The sequence below is a fragment of the Girardinichthys multiradiatus genome, chromosome 21 (genome assembly GCF_021462225.1).
Source record: "Girardinichthys multiradiatus isolate DD_20200921_A chromosome 21, DD_fGirMul_XY1, whole genome shotgun sequence".
Taxonomy (NCBI): Eukaryota; Metazoa; Chordata; class Actinopteri; order Cyprinodontiformes; family Goodeidae; genus Girardinichthys; species Girardinichthys multiradiatus.
The window spans coordinates 39,821,427-39,844,941 of NC_061813.1; the positions used below are offsets into that span (position 1 = coordinate 39,821,427).

A 23,515-nucleotide genomic window follows, 5' to 3' on the forward strand; every position below is an offset into this window, starting at 1 on the left:
CTAAATACAAAATAAAAAGGACTCCATAAAATATTTAACGAACAGAAACCAGGACCCAAATCGGATTCTCCAACCTCCACTTGAATAACTTTTCATCTTTAAAGCATAAAATGAAACAAAGACAACTTAATGCTTTACATATCTGGTCGCAGTCACTGCAGACAGCTTCTAAAAGTCCAGGATGGGAATTTGTGCGACCTTTTCAGGGTCAGCTAAAAATGTAATTAGTGTGTTTATAAAACAGATTATACAGTTTTTCTTTTTTTCAAACTAGGATAAAAGGTCAGATTCAGTGGATTATGTCCTGAACTATTATCAACTTATTGGCTTATTTAACAATTTTTTATCCACACATTATTAATATTTCTGTAATAAGTCTGGAAATGAAGCAGAAACAGAAGGAGAAGAATTTGACACAAAAATATTTATCTAAAGAACACAGCATATGCAGCACTGAGAGATCAAGCCCTCATTTTTTATTTTCTTCCAAGCAGCCAAACATGAATCCAGTCTTTTAAAGTGGTCGTCAGAGTTTCCTTTATGGCTGCATGTTCCCTCATGTTCAGTCCAACAATCAACCATTTTCAGGGGATTATTTCCTGTTAGGTTACCTCTAACCTACACATCATTCAGGAATAAAAACGGATGAACAGTACTTTATTGACACAGAAGAGGAGATTTAGCAAAGAACCAATTTTAAGATGGGTCTTTAGCCTCTTTATTAGCAGCTGCTTTTTACATGTGCAATGTGGCTCACCACCCAGGACGGCATTACCTGGGGGCAGCATCAACACTACAACAAAAGTGATCTGTTAGTGTCATCCCAAATACGTTTTCGATCTTTCATTTGAATGTCCAGTGCATGTTTTATACACTGTAAGAAAATGAAGTTGAGTGCGACTAGCTAATGGTGCTGAATTAAAGGGCCCCAGTGTTTTATAAGGAAATCAAGAGTGCATTTGAGAATCTCCAGAAGTCAAACCTGGACAGAGATTCTTGAAAACACAGTTTGAGATTCATAGAACATCTATTCTATTCTGTGTGAGCTGTTTTAATGTGTTTATTAATATTTGGACCACAATAGATTGAGAGAAACATGAAGAGCAGCATGTATAAACTGGTCCAACCATGTAGAAGGTTGCATAAGAAGGAGCTCACTCATCATTCATCATTCATACATGAACAGCAGCCTGTCAAAGGATTCAATTGAACCCTTTGAAAAAAGAGCAGAGAAAACAGAAATTTAACTCATGCAGATGATGCATCTCTCCGGTCCTGTTTTAGAACTTTGATGAATGTGTTCCTGTTTCTGTTACTCTTCATCTGCTGTCAGGAGTGTTTTAGTGTCCTTCTCTGAAAAGGACTCTAGTGTTCTGGAGTCCTTTTCTTAGATTTTAGTTAAGGCAGCACTACACATTCTTTCCAGACTGAGAAGAACTGAAACTGAGTAAAAAAGCAACCAAAGTCCAAAGTAATAACTGTCCTTCAGAAAGCCTGTTGATGAGCACTTTTAAAAAACACGGGCAACTGTGGATCAGAGGACTGGATATTCAGAAAGAATCTGTACTAAACTGCTGTTTGCTTCATGTTTGGTATTAAATTGTGAAAATTTAACATCAAATGTTACCATTTCATAGGTTTAACTAAATTATTCAGATCCGTTTTCCTTTTGGACTTTGTGAACAGGGCGTTTCACCTCTATGAGCTCCAGGAAACTAAAACTGTCCCACTTTGTTTCAGTACTTCTTTAAATCTGAGGAAGTTTGCATCTTTTAAAATACCTGCAGAACCAAGGACCTGGAATCTGCACTAATTAAACCCAATCAGCGCGGTTTGTTGTCATTATTATGGGATGTTGCTGATGTTGACTGTGGGAGATAGTCTCTTTCTGTGGGAGTGGTCTCCTCCAGGTCACATGGTCCGGGCCTTTGTTGATGTGATCCGGGGGAGAAAGAACAGGAGCACGGAGAAAAAAAGAAAGAAAAGTACCGGCCCGACCCACCGAACCTTTCCTTCCAGCTTCCCCGGCGCACAGACGGTCCTGCTCGGCCTGGATGCTGCAGCTGCAGCCCCTCCGGAGCTCCACCTGGATCGGTTGTTCCGCGGCGCCCCGCGGTCGCTTCTTTTCCCCGCCGGTTTGAGCGCTTGGCAGCGGGGGCTGGGGGATGGAGGCTGTGTCCGGGCAGTGAGGTGTGGGGGTCGGTGTGCGTGCAGCCCCCCAGGCCCTTTGCTGCTTTGTTATCCCGGGCTGCGATTTAAAGCCCTCCTCCCGGCTTTCTCCTCGGCTTTTCCAGCCTGTTTCTTACTGGACGTGTTTCTCCTGGAAGCCCAGAGGAGTTTTGGGAGAACACATGGACACAAAGAGGATTTAGGGATTTTATTCTTTGGCTGATCTCTCCTTGCATTGAGGATTTTTTTTGAGAAGACGCCAGAAAAACACTGATACTTTCTTTTCGCCCATTCTGTAAAACCTCCTCCATTCATCTACATTTATCCCTCAGTCTATTCCTCCACTCCTCTCTGCCTCCCTCTGTCCGTCCATCATGGCTCCTCTGCACCGGGTCTCCTGGTTCTGCTGCCTGCTGGTCCTGCTGGGTCTTCCCGCAGCCCGGAGCTCGTTCCCCCGTAGCGGAGGCGGTGGCGGCGCGGACTGCGGCCCCGGGAAGGCCTCAGAGTGTCCAGGTGAGCCCTCACACACCTGAAGCTGCGGGTCAGAGGTCACCGGGAGCAGCCTTATTGTTTCTGTCTTCTGTTCACGTGACCGAGCTGTTGTCATCCCTCTGTTGTCATGACGACCAGGCAGGAGGATAAAACAGGCGCATCTCAAGGATAAAACATGTTCTGTTCTGTTCTGTTCAGGCGACAGCAGCAGGTTAATGAGACCACCTGAGTGCAGTGATGCAATCAGTCCCAACAGATGTGTGTGTGTGTGTGTGTGTGTGTGTGACCACTCCTCGGAACAGGCCAGGTCTATTCTGGGATTAATTACAGGCTGGGAGGAACTGGGCGAGGCCAGGCCAGTTTCTGTGACAGATTCATCAAACTGCAGCCGCACACGCTCAGATTTATGGCTGCAGGGATGCAAACAGACAACTGCAGCTCACCCAGAGCCTCTCAGCTACATCAGACTGCTGAGCCTGAAGGGTTAGGGGTTAGAATGTAACAAAGGTTATCAATCAGCTACAGCTTTAACTAATATCCCTCTAAGAGTCATCAGCTTTGAACATATTAAATGACATTATTGGGATTTTATGTGACAGACCAACACAAACTATAGTGCATTATTGTAAGTGCAAATAATCGGTTTGAACATCCTTTACATATAAAAACCAGAAAGGTGTGGCGTTCATATGCCCCCTTTAATCTGATACCCTAAATAAAATGCAGTGCAGCAAATTGCCTTAAGAAGCCACCTGGTCAGTAATCAGAGCCCGGCTGTGTGTTAATTAATCTCAGTATAAATGCAGATGTTCTGTTTCTGGCCTCAGAGGTTTGTTAGAGAACATTAGAGAACAGTTCTGCTGCTGACGTTGTGGTACAAACTGATGGCAGCAGATACAAACGGTTCAGGCAGAGGGTTTGTTGAGATCCTCCGCGGAGGGCAGAAAAAATCTAGATAGCTTCTCAGCTCCCCTCACTATCCTCTGCAGGGCCCTCTTCTCTCCCACTTTGCAGAAATAAATGCAATAATTGCAGATAATTATACCAATAAAATGAAACCAGCAGGTGAATATACTGATTTTCAAATATTGAATAGAATAACGATGTGCAAACAGTTTATTTTTATGGCATAAGGAGTCTAGCGGTCTCACTACCTGTGGATTAAAGTTGTTGCTTCTGCATCCAGGAGGATATTTGTTCTTGGTTTTATCTCTACTCTGGCTTTTACTGTATGTGATCTGCTGTTAAATGTCTTGATCGATGTACTCATACTCGTCGTCTTCCACTTATCCGGGACCGGGTTGCGGGGGCAGCAGACTCAGCAGAGACGCCCAGACGTCCCTCTCTCCAGACACCTCCTCCAGCTCCTCCAGGGGGAGCCCAAGGCGTTCCCAGGCCAGCCGAGAGACATAGTCCCTCCAGCGTGTCCTGGGCCGTCCCCTGGGCCTCCTCCCGGTGGGACGTGCCTGGAACACCTCCCGAGGAAGGCGTCCAGGAGGCATCCGGTATAGATGCCCGAGCCACCTCAACTGGCTCCTCTTGATATGGAGGAGCAGCAGCTCTACTCCGAGCTCCTCACCCTATCTCTAAGGGAGTGCCCGGCCACCCTACGGAGGAAGCTCATTTCAGCCGCTTGTATCCGGGATCTCGTTCTTTCGGTCACGACCCAAAGTTCATGGCCATAGGTGAGGGTAGGAACGTAGACCGACCGGTAAATCGAGAGCTTCGCTTTTCGGCTCAGCTCTCTCTTCACCACAACGGACCGGAACAGCGCCCCCATTACTGTGGCAGCCGCACCGATTCGTCTGTCGATCTCCCGCTCCATTCTTCCCTCACTCGTGAACAAGACCCCGAGATACTTAAACTCCTCCACTTGAGGCAGGAACTCCCCTCCAACCTGAAGAGGACAAGCCACCCTTTTCCAGTCAAGAACCATGGCCTCGGACTTGGAGGAACTGATCTTCATCCCAGCCGCTTCACACTCGGCTGCGAACCGCCACAGCGCATGCTGTAGGTCTTGGCTAGAGGGGGCCAGCAGGACCACGTCATCTGCAAAAAGAAGAGACGAAATCCTCTGGTCCCCAAACCAGACCCCCTCCGGCCCTTGGCTGCGCCTAGAAATCCTGTCCATAAAAGTTATGAACAGGACCGGTGACAAAGGGCAGCCCTGCCGGAGTCCAACATGCACAGGGAACAGGTCCGACTTAGTGCCGGCAACGCGAACCAAACTCCTGTTCCGCTTGTACAGAGATCGGATGGCCTAGTAAAGGGCCCCCGATTCCATACTCCTGGAGCACCCCCCACAGGGCATCACGAGTGACACAGTCAAATGCTTTCTCCAGGTCCACAAAACACATGTGGACCGGTTGGGCAAACTCCCATGAACCCTCGAGTACCCTGTAGAGCGTATAGAGCTGGTCCAGTGTTCCACGGCCGGGACGAAAACCACACTGCTCCTCCTGAAGCCGGGGTTCGACTATCGGCTGGACTCTCCTCTCCAATACACTGGCGTAGGCCTTACCAGGGAGGCTGAGGAGTGTGATCTCCCTGTAGTTGGAACACACCCTCTATGTAGGGAGACCACCACTCCAGTCTGCCAATCCAAAGGCACTGTCCCCGTCCGCCACGCAATGTTGAAGAGGCGTGTCAACTATGACAGCCCCACAACATCCAAAGACTTGAGGTACTCAGGGCGGATCTCATCCAACCCAGAAGCCCTGCCACCGCGGAGCTTTTTATCCACCTCAATGACTTCAGCCTGGGTGATGAAAGAGTCCAACCCCGAGTCCCCAGCCTCTGTTTCCACCAGGGAATACGTGATGGCAGGATTGAGGAGATCCTCGAAGTACTCCTTCCACCGCCCGATAATGTCCCCAGTCGAGGTCAGCAGCTCCCCACCCCCACTGTAAACAGTGTTGGTGAAGCACTGCTTCCTCCTCCTGAGGCGCCGGACGGTTTGCCAGAATCGCTTCGGGGCCAACCGGTAGTCCTTCTCCATGGCCTCACCGAATTCCTCCCAGGTCCGAGTTTTTGCCTCTGCCACCGTCCGGGCCGCGGCATGCTTGGCCCCACGGTACCCGTCAGCCGCCTCAGGAGTCCCACAAGCCAACCACAGCCGATAGGACTCCTTCTTCAGCTTGACAGCGTCCCTTAGTGCCGTTGTCCACCACCGGGTTCGGGGATTGCCGCCGCGACAGGCACCGCAGACCTTACGGCCGCCGCTACAGGTGGCAGCATCGACAATAGATGCAGAAAACATAGTCCACTCAGACTCTATGTCTCCAACATCCCTCGGCATCTGGTCAAGGCTCTCCCGGAGGTGGGAGTTGAATACATCCCTGGCCAAGGGGTCCGCCAGACGTTCCCAGCAGACCCTCACTATGCGCTTGGGCCTGCCAAGTCTGTCCGGCTTTCTCCTCCCCCAGCGGATCCAACTCACCAGCAGGTGGTGATCAGTGGACAGCTCAGCCCCTCTATTCACCCGAGTGTCCAAAACATGCGGCTGAAGGTCTGATGATACGACAACAAAGTCGATCATTGACCTCCTACCTAGGGTGTCCTGGTGCCAAGTGCACTGATGGACACCCTTATGTTTGAACATGGTGTTCATTATGGACAATCCGTGACTAGCACAGAAGTCCAAAAACAAAACACCGCTCGGATTCAGATTGGGGAGGCCATTCCTCTCGATCACGCCTCTCCAGGTGTCACTGTCATTTCCCACGTGGGCGTTGAAGTCCCCCAGCAGAATAATGGAGTCCCCAGGAGGGGCACTATCCAGCACCCCCGACAGGGACGCCAAGAAGGCCGGGTACTCCGCACTACCACTCGGCCCGTAGGCTGAAATGATAGTCAGAGACCTCTCCCCAATCTGAAGGCAAAGGGATACGACCCTCTCATCCACTGGGGTAAACCCCAACACGAGACGGCTGAGCTGGGGGGCGACAAGCAAACCCACCCCAGCCCGCCGCCTCTCCCCGTGGGCCACTCCAGAGTAGAAGAGAGTCCAGCCCCTCTCAGGGAGATGGGTTCCAGAGCCCACGCTGTGCGTGGAGGCAAGCCCGACTATTTCTAGTCAATATCTCTCAACCTCCCGCACAAGCTCAGGCTCCTTCCCCCCCAGCGAGGTGACATTCCACGTCCCTCGAGCCAGCCTAAGCATCCGGGGATCGGGCCGCCGAGGTCTCCACCTTCATCCGCCGCCCAATCCTATTTGCACCGGTCCCTCACGGTTCCCCCTGCAGGTGGTGGGCCCACTGGGGGATGGTCTCGCGTCTCTCGTTCGGGCTTGGCCCGGCCGGGTCCCGTGAGGAGCAACCCAGCCACCAGGCGCTCTCCGATGAGTCCCGACCCCAGACCTGGCTCCAGGGTGGGACCCCGGCTCTGCCGTACCGGGCGACGTCACGTGCCTCGATTCTGTAGTCATCATGAGGGATTCTTGAACCACTCTTTGTCTGACCCGTCACCTAGAGCCTGTTTGCCATGGGAGACCCTACCAGGGGCATTTAAGCCCCAGACAACATAGCCTCTAGGATCATTCGAGCACTCAAACCCCTCCACCACGTTAAGGTGGCGGTTCAAGGAGGGGATTTCTGGTTCAAAGGTTCTAAATCTCATAGGTGTTTAAATGGAGCTGATCTGCACCAAACCCCTCAGCATGAATCCAGCTTAGCCTCTTTCATGATTCCAGGAACATGAGGATAATAACACCCTAGTTATTTTTTTTGGCCAAATGTCTAAAATATGACAAAGAAACTGGAAAAGTTTGGAGAAAACCTGAACCTATCAGCTCAGTTAAACCCAAACTGCTAGTTCAGATATTTTCTCTGATTGTTCTGAATGTGGGCGGTAACAGAACCAGAGAAGCTCCTAAAGCTTGGTGGATGGAAGACAGTAAAATTATATTAGAAATTTTAAAATTAGATTTTATTTTCCCAGAAGGCCTCAGTTTGACTGAATGTTTGGAAAATGTTAGGATATTTCAGCTCACAGATCCATCACAGCTGGACAGAACCAACTGTTGCCTTGTTGGTTCTGATTGGAGAAAAACTGGATCTGTTGGTCATCTTCAGGAGGAGTGAACACCTTTTACTCTGTCCTTTTCCTCTAGATTGATCTGCTGCAGCAAACAGGTTCTGTTCTCTCTGAGACGAACAGCAGAACCTGCAGCTGTTTTCGGACTTTACTTTCCCTAAATAAAACTCACTGAAGTATTTTTAGTTATTTTCCAAACTGCACGATTCAGCAGATGAGCTTTGAAGAAAACTTCACTTTGATGGAGCTTCTCTGATCTAAATGTAGAAAAGTGGAGCTAAAAGAGTTCAGTCTGTGTGACGAAGGCTGGATGTTTTCTGAGCATCTAAAGAAGGATTTCTGTAACAGACGTTCTCCTGGGAACATGTTCCTCTCCGCCACAGTTTCTCTCCCCAGCAGAACCTTAGATTTTAAGCTTGATCAGTTGAGGATGAGGAACAGCAGGAATGCTTCAACCATAAGGCTGATGTCGGCTGTGAGGAACTGACTGTTTTTACCTATAAACCATAATTATTACGTTCATCAGAAAAATTTTATTATATTTGAAAAAGTTTAACAGCTCAAACATTAAGGAAGTTATGTTGAATTGTTGTGTTTTTCCAAAGAACTGGAACTTTCTGGAGAACTTCCCAAAAACATATCAGGACCCACAATGTTGAATAGTAACTTGTATTTCTACCAAACTGCACGTTTCCTGCTGAACAACACTGATTACCATCCTGGCACCTGTTAGGTGGGATGGATTTGGCAGCAGAACTAATTGGCAGCATTAGGGTTTGAGTGAATTTGACAGGACAACTGGATCAGAACATCTGGAAAACTGTAGCTCTTTGGGGTGTTGTCAGGTTGAAATGGTCAGGATCCATCGAAGTGGTCCAAAGATGGAACAGTGGTGAATCCGTGACATGGGGAGCCAAGACTGGGCCGCTTGGTCTGATCCAACCAATTAAGAGCTGAAGAACTGTAACACTGGTTCTGATAGGAAGGTGTCAGAATACACAGTGTCACAGTTTGTTGCTAGTGGAGCCGGTGCCTCTATGGGTCTCAGTAAGTTTTGGCTGCCGAAGTGGGGCTGCTACACTATTAGGCAGGTGGTTATAATGTTGTGACTGATTGTTGGAATCAGGTCTTCTTCATTAGTTAGTTTAGTTCCTCCTTCAGTTCAGTGATGTTCCAATGTCTGAAGAACCTCTGCAGTCGTTTCTAGAGCCTGGTGGAAGAACTGTTCCTAGTGTCTGCAGGGAAAATGTCAGATCTCCACAGTTGGAGGTTTCCTTCAACGTCTGCAGAACAAAGAGTGAAGCTTCTCACTTCCTCTGGATGGGATGGAGGAAAACATGTAGAACGATGATCTCCCATCGGAGATGCAGTCGTCGCTCAGCTCAACCTCTGCACTCTGCTTCAGTTTCAGGCTGACCTGAGATCATCAGCCGCACAGCGACACCATCTTGTTCTGGAAGGACTCTGTAAAACCATCTGATTTAAAAACAATCCTCAGTCCACATTCTGGGGAAAGGATTCATAACAACCAGGCTGCCTCTCTGTCTCCAGATTAATCCAGAATCTGCTCTCATTAAAGATTCAGGAGGTTTGATCAGAGCTGCTGCAAGTGTTTGTTTCATGCTTCACCTGTTAATGATCTGAGTATAATGAAGCTGTTCTGTGAAGGCCTCAGAGGTTTGTTAGAAAACATTAGAGAACAAACAGCATCATGAAGCCCAAGGAACTCAGCAGACAGGTCTGGGAGAAAGTCCTGGAGAAATGTAAAGCAGAGTTAGGTTCTACAGCAATATCCCAGGCTTTGCAGACATACCAATATGTGGAGGTCCACTTGAACTGACAGGTTGGGCGAGGAGAGCATTAATCAGAGAAGCAGCCAAGAGGCTCATGGTTACTCTGGAGGAGCTGGAGAGATCCACAGCTGGGGTGACTTAATCTCCACAAATCTGACCGTCATAGAAGAAGGTTGTTTTTTTTCCCCACAGGGTCGTTAAAATGAATTGAAAGGCTCATAAACTGGAGGCCATGATTTCTACGCAGCTCTGTGCTGAAGCTGAACATCTAGAGAAGTTCCTCCTGCTGTGTGTTTCTCACACACGCTCCTGATTCAGTTTCTGCATCTCTGCCGTATCACCTAAAGTGTTGCCAGCCTCCTCGCCGTGTCTCTGCAGACCCATAACCGTCTGTAAACAATCTGCTGAGAAGACAGTTACTATAGCAACAGTGCAGCATTGCAGAAGTTGTGGCTTCAAGGACAAGCTTGCATCTCTCCAGAGGAACATGAAGATGCAGAGATGTTTAATCAGCATTGAAACAGTTTGAATGATGTTAGATCAGTTCAAGTTTTATCCCATTTTCTGCAGAAACAGGAGTAGCAGTGCATTTGGTCATGTGGTGATCAGATTCCTGAAAGCACAGTGTGTGTGTGTTTGTGTGTGTGTGTGAGCAGGTGGATGTGGCTGGCTCAGCACTCTGTGGTATTTACTAATTACAGGAGAAGCTGAGGTCACGGCCCCTGTAATTACAGCCTCTAATTGGCCAGCCTGCATGCCAGCAGCCAATCAGCTGCCATCAGGAAATTACAAGCCTGGATAACAGAGTTTGTGTTTGTGACCTAACAGCTGGTGGATGGATGAGTCCAGCTGTAGCCACCATGAGGTTGGAGACAACTTGCCTCTAACATCAGACTGAATCTGCGTCTCCTGATGATAATCACAGTGAGACTGAAGCACAGGAAGCAAACTGCAGAAACACAATCATTCTTACATTTACATTGACCTTTATTTGCATTTAGAATGTTTAAAGATAACAAAATGTCAAAATCTCGCTAAAGCTTCATATCATTTCTTTGTTTGACGCCAAATATGAACAATTCCTAATTTATTCCAGGGAATAAAAAGTGCTGCTGGGTCCATATTAAAGGTTGTCCTTTTGAATCCAACCGACTGTAGAGGAATTAGAGAATTATACCCATTTGTGACTCAAAGCATGTTTCTAACTTCTTTCTGCTTTTTATTTAACTACATCAAAGCTCATGCTGCTCGGTTTGTCCATTTATGAAGCAAAAAATGTGAAAAAATCAGACTTTTCAGCATTTGACTTTGTGTTGATAAACTGAGCCAAGCAAGGGAAAACTGTCTTGTTCTCATCTGTGAGCGACTGGAAATCCTGCCAACAATGCCACCATTTTCATGGAAGAAATTAAACAAATCAGACAAGAGAGAGAAACTGGACAGACCTAGAAATCCACAAGATGGATTTTTCTGTCTGTTTTTAAGATGGAAAATCGAAACGTTCTTTCAAGGAGAGATCGTTTCTACAACAACAAACGTTTGCCAGAACAAACCAAGAAACTAGAGGCAGCATTCAGTTCTGTGCTTAAACAACGGTCACAGTTGGTGTCACGTTAATTCAACTAGAAGGAGATAGACATCCACACAGAGGTATTTCTGCTGGATTCCTCTCAACGACCAACAATCTTCCTTCCTTTCTTTCTTTGTTTACTTTCAGGCAGAAATTGACACACATTTTTCCCGCCAGTTGTACCAAGGCTGCCTCTGGTACTTGTAAGTTTTGTACAGATTCACAGGTTTGTTTGGCACCTAGACTCCTTCCACAATAATCAATTGCTGTGCATCACATTTTTAGTCCCTGTGCCACCAGGTAATCACAAAATGGTTTTTACCCTCTTGCTTCCAAGCTTGACCTGACAGTTGGTGGTGTCCACAGGTCACCATGACCTTAGAAATCAGCAGGAGGTCTTCCTCATGTTCAATAAAAACATGCTGCAGGCCTGGAAGTGTTCAGATACCCTTTCTGCAGTGCAGACAGACTCAATCCAACATGTCTGCCTCGTCAGACCCAGAGACAGTTTTTAAATTTTATTAAAGAACTTGAAGGGTTTAAAACCCTGATCCTCAGAAACTGATGAATTGTATTTTTCAGATTTGTCAGACAAGAAGAGCGACCTGCGCGTGTGCGATGCTGGAACGTGTCGTTTCGGAGGAACCTGCCGCGAGAACGGAGCCGACATCAAGTGTGTGTGCCAGTTCCACGTAAGTCCTGCATACACGCAGTCACAGAGAGAGCGCCCCCTGCAGGCCGTAAAAGATCAGACCGTAAAAACAACATCAGGAACAATGAATAATTAGATTAGATTTATGGTTCTGTCTGAATCAAAAGATTTTCTGATTGTGTTGTCTTCTGTTTCAGTGCAATAAGAAGTACGTCCCCGTGTGCGGCTCCAATGGAGACACGTACCAGAACGAGTGCTTCCTCAGGAGAGCTGCCTGCAAGAAGCAGAGAGCCATCAGCATTGTTTCAGACGGAGCCTGTTACCACGGTAACGCTCTCATCCACTCACATTCAGCACTTAAACTGGAAGGTTTGGGCTGAAATCACACTCTTCCTAAATTATTCATAAGTCCTGATCATCAGCTTTCTGCTGCTAAGTTGCTCGTTTGCTCACATCCTCTGAGACGCATTTTCCCGTAGAACATCCATGCAGCTAAACGGGCTGAGGCCCACTGCTCCGTTTAATTCATAGCCCACAGAAACATTATGGAGAATATTTAAAGCAGAGAGACTTTATAGTTTTCATGAAATAAAAATACAAACGTTTTTTCTTCATATTTTGTGTTTGAGGAGCTTTTATGAGGCCAGAGCACTGAAGGCACAGAGCTGGCTTATTAAAAATCAAGTTGATTATTTTTCAGTTCAGTTATTTCCCACAAGGGGACATTTGGTGCCCAGCAGCAGTCAGAGAGTCAGAGCATAATCCACCCGTCAACACAATTTACCCTTTTATAATAAGCATATCAGCAAGGAAAAAACAATAAAACTAGTAAACATTGTAAAAAGTGCCCAGCTTGGTCAAATTGGTTAAGAGCTTTAACTGCGACAATTGGGAGAAAAGAATATTTGGACCGAATTGGACCTTATAGTGGGCAACCGGTACCTTCAACCTGAAGGAGGAGAATGAATTCCTCTGAAATGGGGCGGTCTCCGCTGTCTGTTCCATCAGCCAGGGGGCGCTGTTCAATGCCAATTATTTTGCTGGCAGTTTTAACAAGATTAAACTGACAGTTCTTATTCTTTTCTAATTTTTTATCATTCTGATGACAAATGCATTTTTGTTTTTCTAGGCTAAAGATTCACATAAAACTGCGCAGTAACGACCAGAATTTAAATTCTGTGTGTTTCTATTGAATTAAATGTGTAAAAAAAATAGCTGGAAACGCGATTTAATGGGTTTGTTCCTTCCAACCTTCACTCATTGCCTTAAATCTGTGAAACTGTTTGATACATAAAGATGTGGTTGCATACAAATCTTTGACTGCATGTCGGCTGAGCTCCCGCCAAGAGAGGGGATGCTCAGCTCTGTTTCAGCTCTGTTTCAGCTTTGAGTTTTTACCTCCAGGTAAAAATCAACAGCAGTAACTGTTGGTCAAAAACTCAACACTTCAGATCAAAAAGTATTTAACTTTATCATAATGGCGTTGAAAAGGAGAGTGAAACATCTGAGACAAGATGTAACAGTTTGGCTTGTTGGAGAAACAGAAAAGAGAGAAGAAAGAAGTCCTTCAGCAAAGGTTCTGGTTTTAGTCGTCCTAAACCTTCTAGCAGCTTCAACAGACTGCAGTAACACACGAGTTGTCACTAGGTGGCAGCAGCTTCCTGAAAGGTCTCCTGTTTAACGGAAACAAGAGCTTAATCAGGACTTCATCTGTCCAACAGATGTCTGCTGCTTTGGTTTTGTTCTGGAAGGTTTAGTCGGGTTAATTAGTTTCAGAGACAACTAGGGATCAGCTGTTTCCGTCAAAGTTACCAACTCATTTTCAGTCCAGAACCTGGCCCGTTTCCAGAGATTCTAATAGAATCTGGCTTCTTGGAGGAGAGGTGTCAGAAAAAGAGAGCTGGACTCATGAACAGACAGACACATACTTTGGTCTCCTTCCACAATAAACAATCTCTGGAATAACGTGAAACTAACAAAACCTAGTTAGTGTTTACTCCATGTTTAACACAGATTAGACTTTTCTTTGATTATTAATCCAGCTGAATGTTTCATAGAACTAAATAAATGAAAATAGCTTGGTCCATAAAGCAGGCAACATTAAGTAGGTGCTTTGTGGAGCTCCTTCTGAGGGACTCACTGCCGATCTCTGGATTTCACAATGAGACGTTGCGTCTGCCAACACGCTTCTTCAACAACTTCTTCAGCTGTCTGAGGATTGAGAGGTGGTGTCTCCACTCTGCAACATTCAGATCTTTCCGTTAATGTTCAGTAGGATTCAGATCTGGGCTCATGGACTGTTGAAGAATAGTCCGATGCTTTTATACATCAGTTCTGGGTCATTAATCTGTATGAGGACCCATGACCTGGAACTGATGCTGAACCTTCTGACACTGAGCTGTATGTTTCACTCCAGGATGCCTTTATTAGGATCACCACAGATTTAGGGTTCCCTTTGCCAGATTCTGCAACACCCCCTGTTTTTTTCCTTCAGAGCTCATGTGATGGACCAGCACCTCCACAGGACTTTTTCTCAGAAACTCTGGGGCTGGTCAGCATGCATTTGCCATTTTGGGGCGTATTCTGTCAACAGTGGAGGCCTGGCAGGTTTTCTTCATTGGAACCCATTATGGTTGAAATGCAACAGCAGGTGTGATCAGAAACCTTTACCTTGGAGTTCAGTCTAAATTTAATGATCTGTATCATTACCCCGTGTCCTGGAGGTTTCCCACTGTCCCATTATTTGCCCCCTCTATCACACACTAAAGGCGCGAAGGTGCCATTAGACAGTTGGTCTTATTTAATCAATTCTGAGGAGGAATGAATTGCTGCATTGTTTCAACGGGCTGAAATGGAACCAACAAGTCCGTCTCCTTCAAAACATTTTGATCAGTGAGAACATGCCGCTTCACAGCATTATTTATTTTTCTGCCCAAAATGTGACCGACTCATCTGGAAATAAAACAGATGCATCGAACTATTAACCTCTGCTCTGCTTCAGCATCTAATTCTTCTTGTTTCCTGTCAGCTGCTAACATCAGATCTTCTTTCTTTGTGTTTGTCAGATGGAGGTTCTGGATCTGCAGATGGAGGTAAATAATTTCTAATTTTCTGGCTGAGTTAAAAAAAAAAAAAAACATATAAGCACCAGGTTGCAGCAGAGGAGCTATTGCAGTTACGCTTCCTGTGTCTGCAGATGATGAAGGTTCTGGTCGTGGAAAAAAGGCCTCCAAATGTGGAAACTGCAAGTTTGGAGCCGAATGTGATGAAGACTCTGAGGACTTACTGTGAGTGTTCACAGACATGCATGATCCCAAGTTAGCATACCGACCACAGCTTCAACATGAAGATGTCTGTGTTTTCAGCTGCATGTGTAACATCGTGTGCAACGGCCACAACGACAACCCGGTGTGCGGCAGCGACGGCATCACCTACGACACGCCGTGCCACGTCCGCGAGGCTTCCTGCCTCAAACAGCTCAAGATCGACATCAAACACGTCGGACGGTGCCAAGGTAACGTCTTAAAAGCACGGAGAGAGGGAGACAGAGGCGAGGGATCAGGACAGGACATTATGGATAAGGGGATCAAGGAAAACAGGAGGAGAGATGTTGTGGATGGGAGATGGAGTTCAGGGGGGAGAGTAAGGAAAGGTACAAAAAGGTTTTCAGTTCGTTTTATATTTAATGATGACCTGACCTCAATCTACAAACACACTTATCTTCCTGTTGTTGTGAGGACCCACGATGATTAATTTATTACTGTGGGACCCGGTCTAAAGCAAACCTTTCAGGGTCAGAATGTCCCCATAGTTCAGATCCGGCTCCACCGTGACGGTTTCAAGCCAAAACGTGTCCCCATTGGCCAGTTCAACACAACTGACTGAACAACCAGCTGGTCTTGTTTAAAAGCCAGCCTCTACTCTTCGTTCTAAACTTCTCCTCTTCATCACTGGGTGTGTTCTCATGCTTGAGGAAAACACAAGATTAAATCACATTTTATAAAACATCGAGGTACAACCTTTAAGATCCGCTCCTACTAGGTATGTTGCATGTATGTCGGGTTGAGTGGTGGGAAAGATGCAATGTGTTGTCTGGTGTTACTGTCTTCTACTGTTGTGTTGGTGAGATGTTTGGTTCTCATCTGCCACGATGCTGCCTATCAATAGGCTTAGGTGGGAGGTCCACCTGCTGTAATTCATTTCAGACATCAAAACAAGCAACAGTAGTGGGTGGCACCAACAGCAGGCCAGCAAGACCATCAAGATATAAAAAATGCAGCTGCACCACCAGCAAGATGCAAAGGAGCACCCGCCTCCAAGTTGCACCCAGGCTTGATGGTTCTGGTTGCTGGAAGAATGAAGATAGAAACATTTTTTAAGGCTGCTGTTTATATGCAGGGTGCACCTGTCAGGCTGTCAAGAAGTTCAGATTGTTATACGTGCATGATCCCTGCTCATGCATGCACTAAGGTATCAAATCCATGTTAGCTTTATTTAAACTAGCATGCAGCATGATGGAGGACACGCTTTGTTGTGCACCGGGCTGAGAGTTCTACACTTCGCATCTGGTGCCCAAGTCTCCAGTTTTGTCCTCCTTTAAGCACCACTGGGAGTAAATCTTCATCAGAGGATAGGGAAGGTTAGCATAGTTAGGTATTACAGAGCCACCATGTAGCTTTCATAGCAGTGGATATGCAATGTTTCCACTGGAATATTTTGACTTGTTCAATAAATCAGAGGCCCGGGGAGGCCCGCAAGAATCAGATGAAGAAAGTTGGTGCTGGAAAGTTATTTCCTGAAAATGTCTCTATAGAAACAGCACAAAAAGGTGGGGTAGGGGTTTATACTGTTATCTTTAACAAACCACCTGCTTTTCTACCTTTAAAACGATAAACATTTCCCAAATCTCTCCAGCAACTAATGGATAAACGTTTCAGCAACTCATTACTTCATGAGGTCCGTTTTAGTAGCTCAGTTTATTCCAGTAGAAGTGAATCACTGCTGCTGATAAATAAAATCTTTATTTTGTTTAATGTTGGGTTATTTCACCTGTTTAAAGGAACCTAAGTCAGTGTTTTAACAGATAAACAGATTTAATGTTTCATTATCTGAAATCAAAGGAAAGAAAAGTAAAATCTTATAAACAGTTGATGGACTTGTGCTCTCATCTTCAGATAAGACTTTAAGTGAGTGTTTAGAGATTTCACATCAGCAGCAGCAGCAGGACATGCCTGCAGACATGTCTTGACCCTGAAGCAGCTCTGATGTGTTTGTGAGCTTCTCTGTAAACTTCTCCATCACATCACATCACATTAAGCTACATTCAGAGTTACACGTTTGTCCTGAGGGAGGTGAAGCCAGTCAGAGGAAGTTCATCCTCCTGAGGAGCAGCTCTGAGATCAGTCAGGCTGCAGATAATGTGACCTAGAAAATAACGCATAATATCCTTTTACAAGCATCAGATAAATATGGTACAGCTAGAAATATTCATCATAAACCTCATGATTTGTAAAATAAAATACTGCAAAATACAACTCAGGCTTTAAAATGTAGCCTATTTAAGCATCATCAACAATCATGGAAGAGATTTCCTTCAGACGAACACCTTTATCTAACAACCAATGTTTCTGCCACCATCAGTGGCAGAAACTTTTTTCTCTGTGTCTGAGCTAAATGAAGAAGATGATTTAAAGCTGGTTTGATCTGCAGCAGAAGCTTCTGCTCTCTGCCTGGCCTTCAGGTGAATTAGCTCCTTTAATGTGAACTCACTGAAATAACTTTTATCAATTATAGAGACAGTCATGAAATGCTCAAAGCTCATATAATTTCATTTTAATTGGATATGTTTTTTTTTCTCAAAATTGTGTATTAAGCACAATTTTTTACTTTGATTCTTCTCCTTATGTGGACCAGTTGACGTTTATGAAATATGGCCCCTGATCAAACCAAAAATAACACTAAATGAGCTCCTGCTGGTTGATTACTTATTGGAATGACATGCTTGACTTACTTTAAATTATTGATTGTCAAAACGGCTATAAAACATTCCTATGGTGGATATAAACTGAGACACGGTCAACACGAAACATTCTGAAGACGTGAACCAAACGTTCAAACTTTCAAAGGTATGGAGGAGAAAAATGACCAAAATTCCAGATTTTTATTCAGTTTGCTTGATTTTCAGTTTTGGCTGAAACAACATGTTGTTATGAGGAAACTAACTTTGTCCGATAAACTTTGACGGTGAAGACAGTGTGCTCTGGAGAGGTAAAAGATTCCATTATTATTTATTTAAATATCTTTTTATTGACCACCAATAGATAACAGATACATGTCAGAAAAACATCCTTTGAATATTGCTCGTATTTTTACATTTAAATGTCAAACACACACTCACCCCCCATCCCGAATAATGACTGTGATGTAGAACCTTAAATTGTATTATCAAGTTTTACACAAAATGTACTGTTATTTACTTTCTGTAAAGCATTGATCCAACAATTCTCCTCCAGCTCCTCTCCCAACTCGTTCTCCCACTCAGTCCTAATCCCCATAACGATTCATTTTTCATGGAGGCAATAAATTTATTTGTTCTCGAGATTATTTTTTTCTTGTTTAAATCCCTTGTCTGTGCCATCTGATAAATGCAGAATCTAGCTTACCTGGGAGGAAGAGGTGATTATTAAGAATAGAGCTGGTGTAGAGAAACCCGTTAAAACCAAAAGTCTGTCTAAACTGGGACCAAATCTTGAGCGTATTAATGACACCTGGGTCATTGGTGAATTCAGAGGGAGAGAGGAGGGGGGTTACGAGGAGACCAAAGCCCCAAGAGATGTCAAGAAGCAAGATGTGGCCTCCATGTGGCACCATTGAGTATCCGGAGAATAAGCCAGTAAATAGGTTTTTGAATATTTGCAGCCCAATAGTAGTGACGCATGTTTGGGAGATCCAAGCCACCCTCTATTTTAGTTCTCTGTTGTAGTTCCAGCCTAATTCTTGGTTTCTTATCATGCCATATAAAAGATTTGAATACTTTATCGATCGATTTAAAGAAAGATTTGGGGAGGTAAAATGGAATACACTGAAACAAATATATAAATCTGGGGTGCATGTTCATTTTTATACAATTTACTTTTCCTGCTAAAGATAGGTGAATTAATTTCCATCTCTTCAGATCTAGTTTGACTTTTTCAAACAGTGGACAAAAGTTTTTTATGGTAGAGTTTCTGTAGGTCCCTTGTAATATTAGATAGATACTTAAAGCCATTCTTAGACCATTTAAATGGCAAGACATTATCCTGTATTTGAAGGGCCAAGTCATTCACAGGGTAGCACTCACTTTTACTAAGGTTGAGTTTGTACCCAGAGAGAGTACAAAAACTCTTTAGAGCGTGGATAATGTGGGGTACATTTGAGACAGGGTCAGATAGGTACAATAATAACTCATCTGCGTATAAAGATTCCATTTTAATCCTGTTTGTAACAACCATCACTGTTGCTGTGTGTAGTTAAACCTGGAGTTTATCTACAGTTTATCCTGCACTGATCCGACTTCTAGAAATGTGAGCTTTTCAGCTGCTTCCATCCACTACTTATGTATTTTTAAAGGCAGATGCAAACTTGGCACACCGATATGAACGATTCTGATGAAAACCTTTACTTTGGTGATATACGTCAGTTGGTTTGTATACTTGCTCCCACCAGTTGCTGCTGTCAGGTATTATTATATTATTGATGATCCGGGCAACTTGACGTTCATATCTGATGTACAGTTTTTCCTATGATTGGAAATGAAACATTAAGCAACAGTTGACAAATGTGAAATTAAAAATCACATATTTTAAAGATGCTTAAGGGAATTGAAGGAAAATAAATGAAGAATGAAGAAATATTTATGATGCTGTTTTGTCTTAACTTTGTTTAACATTTTTCTTCTTTGTTTTCAGATAAAAGCAGGAAAGACGACGGCTTAAAGGGGAAACCAGACATTTACAGTAAGTTGCTGCTGCCTGTGTTTATTACGACAGCCAATCAGAAATCAGATTTTCTTCTTCTCTTTTATCATCCAGCTGTGTCCAAGCCTGACGAGGGCAACGATATTTTGGACAGTGCTCTGCCTTGTCCTGAAGACTACGCTCAGTTCTGTGAACACGGCCAGTGTGAGATGAGACATAACCTGCCCACCTGCAGGTAAGAACACCCCTCTGTTAGTTTAACGAACCAGTTCAGAACCTCAATCCGGTCCACTTCTCCCTGTATCCCAGGTTCTAATTCATTTCATGTGTTCAGCTGTTCGGTCACTGTAGAGTAGCCATGGTAACCAAGCTGTGTTTGCGTTTGGGTCAGGTGTGAAGCTGCGTACGGCGGCCCTCAGTGCGACCAGCTGCTGGACTTTAACATCCTGTACGTGGTGCCAAGCGGCCAGAAGCTGCACTACGTCCTCATCGCAGCCATCATCGGAGCAGTCCAGATCGCTGTCATTGTTGCTGTGGTGATGTGCTTCACCAGGTATGCACATCTGCTGCAGGTTCAATGCAAACTATCAGTCACCATGTCAACATTTCTGAGTAACTGGTGCAGTTTCCATGAGCTGGATTTGGTTTCACAGTCGCTAAGACGCAGTACCATGTGTCAACCAGCAGAGGACACTTAACTCATTTTCCAATGAACAGACCAGCTGGTGAAGGTCAAGGGCCTTATTTATAAAACTGTTTTGGTTTGAAAGATATTGAAAAAAATTGAAAATGTTGCTTTAGAAGATTCTAAGGATCCAAAATAAAAGTTTTCAGGAATAAATCACCCTAATTTTTCTTTCCAATCTTTCTTCTGATCTTTCCGTTCCTCCTGGTTTTTCTCCAGCCTTTCTAAAGGACTTTTAATCATTTTCATTGGATGTTGGCTGTTTTTTTTTTTTTTTACTTCTAAGTGTATTTTGGAATGCATTTTATTAATTTGTACTGTATTTTGCTCTTTTCTTCCTGAACTTACTTGATCAGCATCATGTTTGACCCCTGGTGATTTTGCTGGATGCATCTGCTTACTGTTGACATGCACTTCCTCTTGTGTCCTGCAGGAGGTGCAACAAGTCGAAGCGTGGTCGCAGACAGAAGCAGCATCTGGGCCACTTCCCGTCAGGAACCTCCTCTCGGATGATGTAGCCATCATCCTTTTATTCCTCCTCATGTTTTTATATAAAAATCCAACCAGTCCAGTTTTCGTACTACGCAGACAGACTGCAGTTTTATATCGACTTCCTGGTGCCTCTTTTATTATTTCCCCTCTTTTTTATTGTATATGATTTGTGATTTTTTAAAGGGGCCTTATTTGTCAGATTTCCCTTCACGTTTTCCTGTTGTTGTTTCTGTCCAGCTGCTTTCGAGCTTCGAACACTGTGGATTCAACAGGAAGCTGAAACTTTATTAATCTGATTGTATCGTCACTGCGGCGTCATCATCAAACTGGCGTCGTGCAGGTTGTGTTTTAGTTTATGCCCTGTGGGACGCACGCTGACACTGTTTTACTGGTTTGCTTTGGTTTTACCTTTAGAATCGTGTGTCAAACTGTTTATGTGGCCTAGAAAATGCAACACAGTAAAGTAAAATCTGAAATATGCTGGATGATTGTGCTTGAAATTTTCTTTTCTAGATCTGTGTTGCTGATTTTGTTGTTGTGACTTTCTCAGCCAGTGTTTCCATGTTTTACTGCTGCTGAACTGTTCCGGAGATTTTACTTTCCAACATGTATGGCTGAGAAACTGTTTAATTACTTGGAAAATCAATGTTTTCAGCTTTGATAGCATCATATCTTATATAAATAAGAAAAATACTCTTCACCTTATTAGATCAGGCTGGTACCGATTACCAGAGATCTGACTGAGCAGTTTGGATTTTTTAAGGACAATGCCCCATGAAAGAGAAAAGGTTGACAGATGTAGACATTTTAAATCCAACTGAAAATTATTCAATTTAAAGTCTCTCCATTTATGGACCAAAGCATATGACCCTAACATTTATTTATTACTAAACTCAAAAAATGTGCGTCAAAGCCAATGTTGTTAAAAAAACGCATTCAAAGTGGTGGCAGTTCTTAGATATTAAACATTAAATGAACAGGGAAAACTTTGATTTTTCAGTTTTTTGCCTGCTGATCATGAAATCAGGAAAATAACTGGTTCTGATCTCTGACTACTTGATTGGTACATCCTTACTGCATGTCAAGTAGTAAAAAGAGATCTATATTAAAAACTAGTTTCATTAACATTCATGAAATGTAAACCCTATAACTTCAGGTCAACTCATTTCGGATCTGCTCTGCCTTCTGATCTGATACAAACTGCACTGATATAGGCGTGGGCCAGTATGAACAGCTATGATCAATTTAAGTGAAAATACCACAGTTTCACGGTTTACCACCTTGTTCTTTACAGACGGATCGAAGTCGAACACCCTGATGTTAGCTGGGCGGTTAGTCTCCATCACCTCAGGAAGAGCCTGCAGTCAGCTGCTTACAGGGATGCTGCTTGTTGCTTCCCAGCTGTAGAGTCGACACGGTGATACCTTCATAACAGTAGCCATGTAGTCTGTTTTTTTTTCTGTCTTTATCATAAGGATGGTAAAGTGTGGTAGACTTCTTTCAGCCAGCTGATCAGCAATGCACAGTAACAGGTGGGGAAGGGGCAGATATTACAGCTATATTACATACAACCAGTCGATCCACCATATTAACCACAGCAACCAGTCCATGCCTGGTTTGTTGGCATCAACTCTGGTGTCAAAGCTTTTTTATTTTGGACCGGCTTCAGCAGAATCTTGTGCTGCTGAACTCTCAGGAACAGAAATTGTCCTAAATGGATATGAAACTTGGTTTTCAGATGAATGTGACAGATTGTGTTGTTAAGAGAATAAAGGAGAGCGGTTCTTTTATTCTTACTCAGAGCTGTTATGAGCAGCAGCTAAATGCTCTCATTTGGTTTTTGTCTACTAATGGTTTTATGTCTGATGGAATTTAAAATGACAATATTATTCTTCTGGACAGTAACATAATGTTTTTGCTCCATATTTAAAACATTTCCTTTCAAATTCATAATAATTATTTATTTTGTAGCTAAAATTAAAGTGACAAAATCTTGTGACAATTCTTTCCTGTAAATCACTTCTGTTTGACTCAACTTTTTGTCCCAAGCATGTTGTAAAGCCTTAAATCTCCAGGGGGCGCTCTCCATCTGGACTCCAGGATGAACCGGGACCAAAAGCCCCCTCTGCTGTTTGTTTTCTGTTTTGTTGCGTCTCACAGGGTCAAAAATAGAAAATTTGACATTTAACGTGACTTTATGTTCTTTGTTCTGTGTTTGTTATGATGAGATGCACCTGAAAACCAAAATGCTGTTTTTTCTACTGCTTAGGAATTAATGAGGTACAAGCTGACATGTACAGGTTATTATTATTATTATTATTATTATAATTGTTGCTTAATTCTCAGATGACACCATTCCGGAAATGGATAAGGATGTTTTTGTGTGTGTTTGAACCAGCCGAGGATAATTTAAAATGTTTTTTTTTCATATTAAAATTTGTAATGATGGTACGAAGTGTCTGATTTATTGTGGTAGGAAGAGTAGATCGATAAGCTGGCCAGAGGTTCCTTCATGTCTTGCTGACCTGAGATCAGATGTTCTCTGGGTTGTGGCTCCCGCAGGAACTCGGCCTGATTTTACTGTAGATGTTGCGTCCTGCATGAACCAGTGAAGCTGTTTAGACTGTGCTGTTGCTGAACTAGAATTAAATTATGATGTTTGAACTTTTGTGT

At 44.0% G+C, this 23,515-nt stretch overlaps 1 protein-coding gene across 1 annotated transcript; it reads left to right on the forward strand.

Annotated features, from left to right (window-relative positions):
• LOC124858165 (tomoregulin-1-like) lies at positions 1-23,506 on the forward strand. The gene is made up of 10 exons (XM_047350078.1): positions 1-2,682; positions 11,641-11,750; positions 11,908-12,037; positions 14,776-14,802; positions 14,907-14,997; positions 15,076-15,224; positions 19,657-19,704; positions 19,780-19,900; positions 20,057-20,218; positions 20,784-23,506. The coding sequence occupies exons 1-10, from the start codon at positions 2,544-2,546 to the stop codon at positions 20,866-20,868; spliced, it is 1,062 nt and encodes a 353-aa protein (XP_047206034.1). The 5' UTR covers positions 1-2,543; the 3' UTR covers positions 20,869-23,506.
• Positions 23,507-23,515: the final 9 nt, after the last annotated feature.

Bases quoted from the DNA above. Each gene is read 5' to 3' on its own strand.
- LOC124858165 (XM_047350078.1), top strand. From the start codon at position 2,544: ATGGCTCCTCTGCACCGGGTCTCCTGGTTCTGCTGCCTGCTGGTCCTG. The intron at 14,803-14,906 runs GTAAATAATTTC...CTGTGTCTGCAG, and splicing joins TTCTGGATCTGCAGATGGAG to ATGATGAAGGTTCTGGTCGT. The intron at 14,998-15,075 runs GTGAGTGTTCAC...CTGTGTTTTCAG, and splicing joins GAAGACTCTGAGGACTTACT to CTGCATGTGTAACATCGTGT.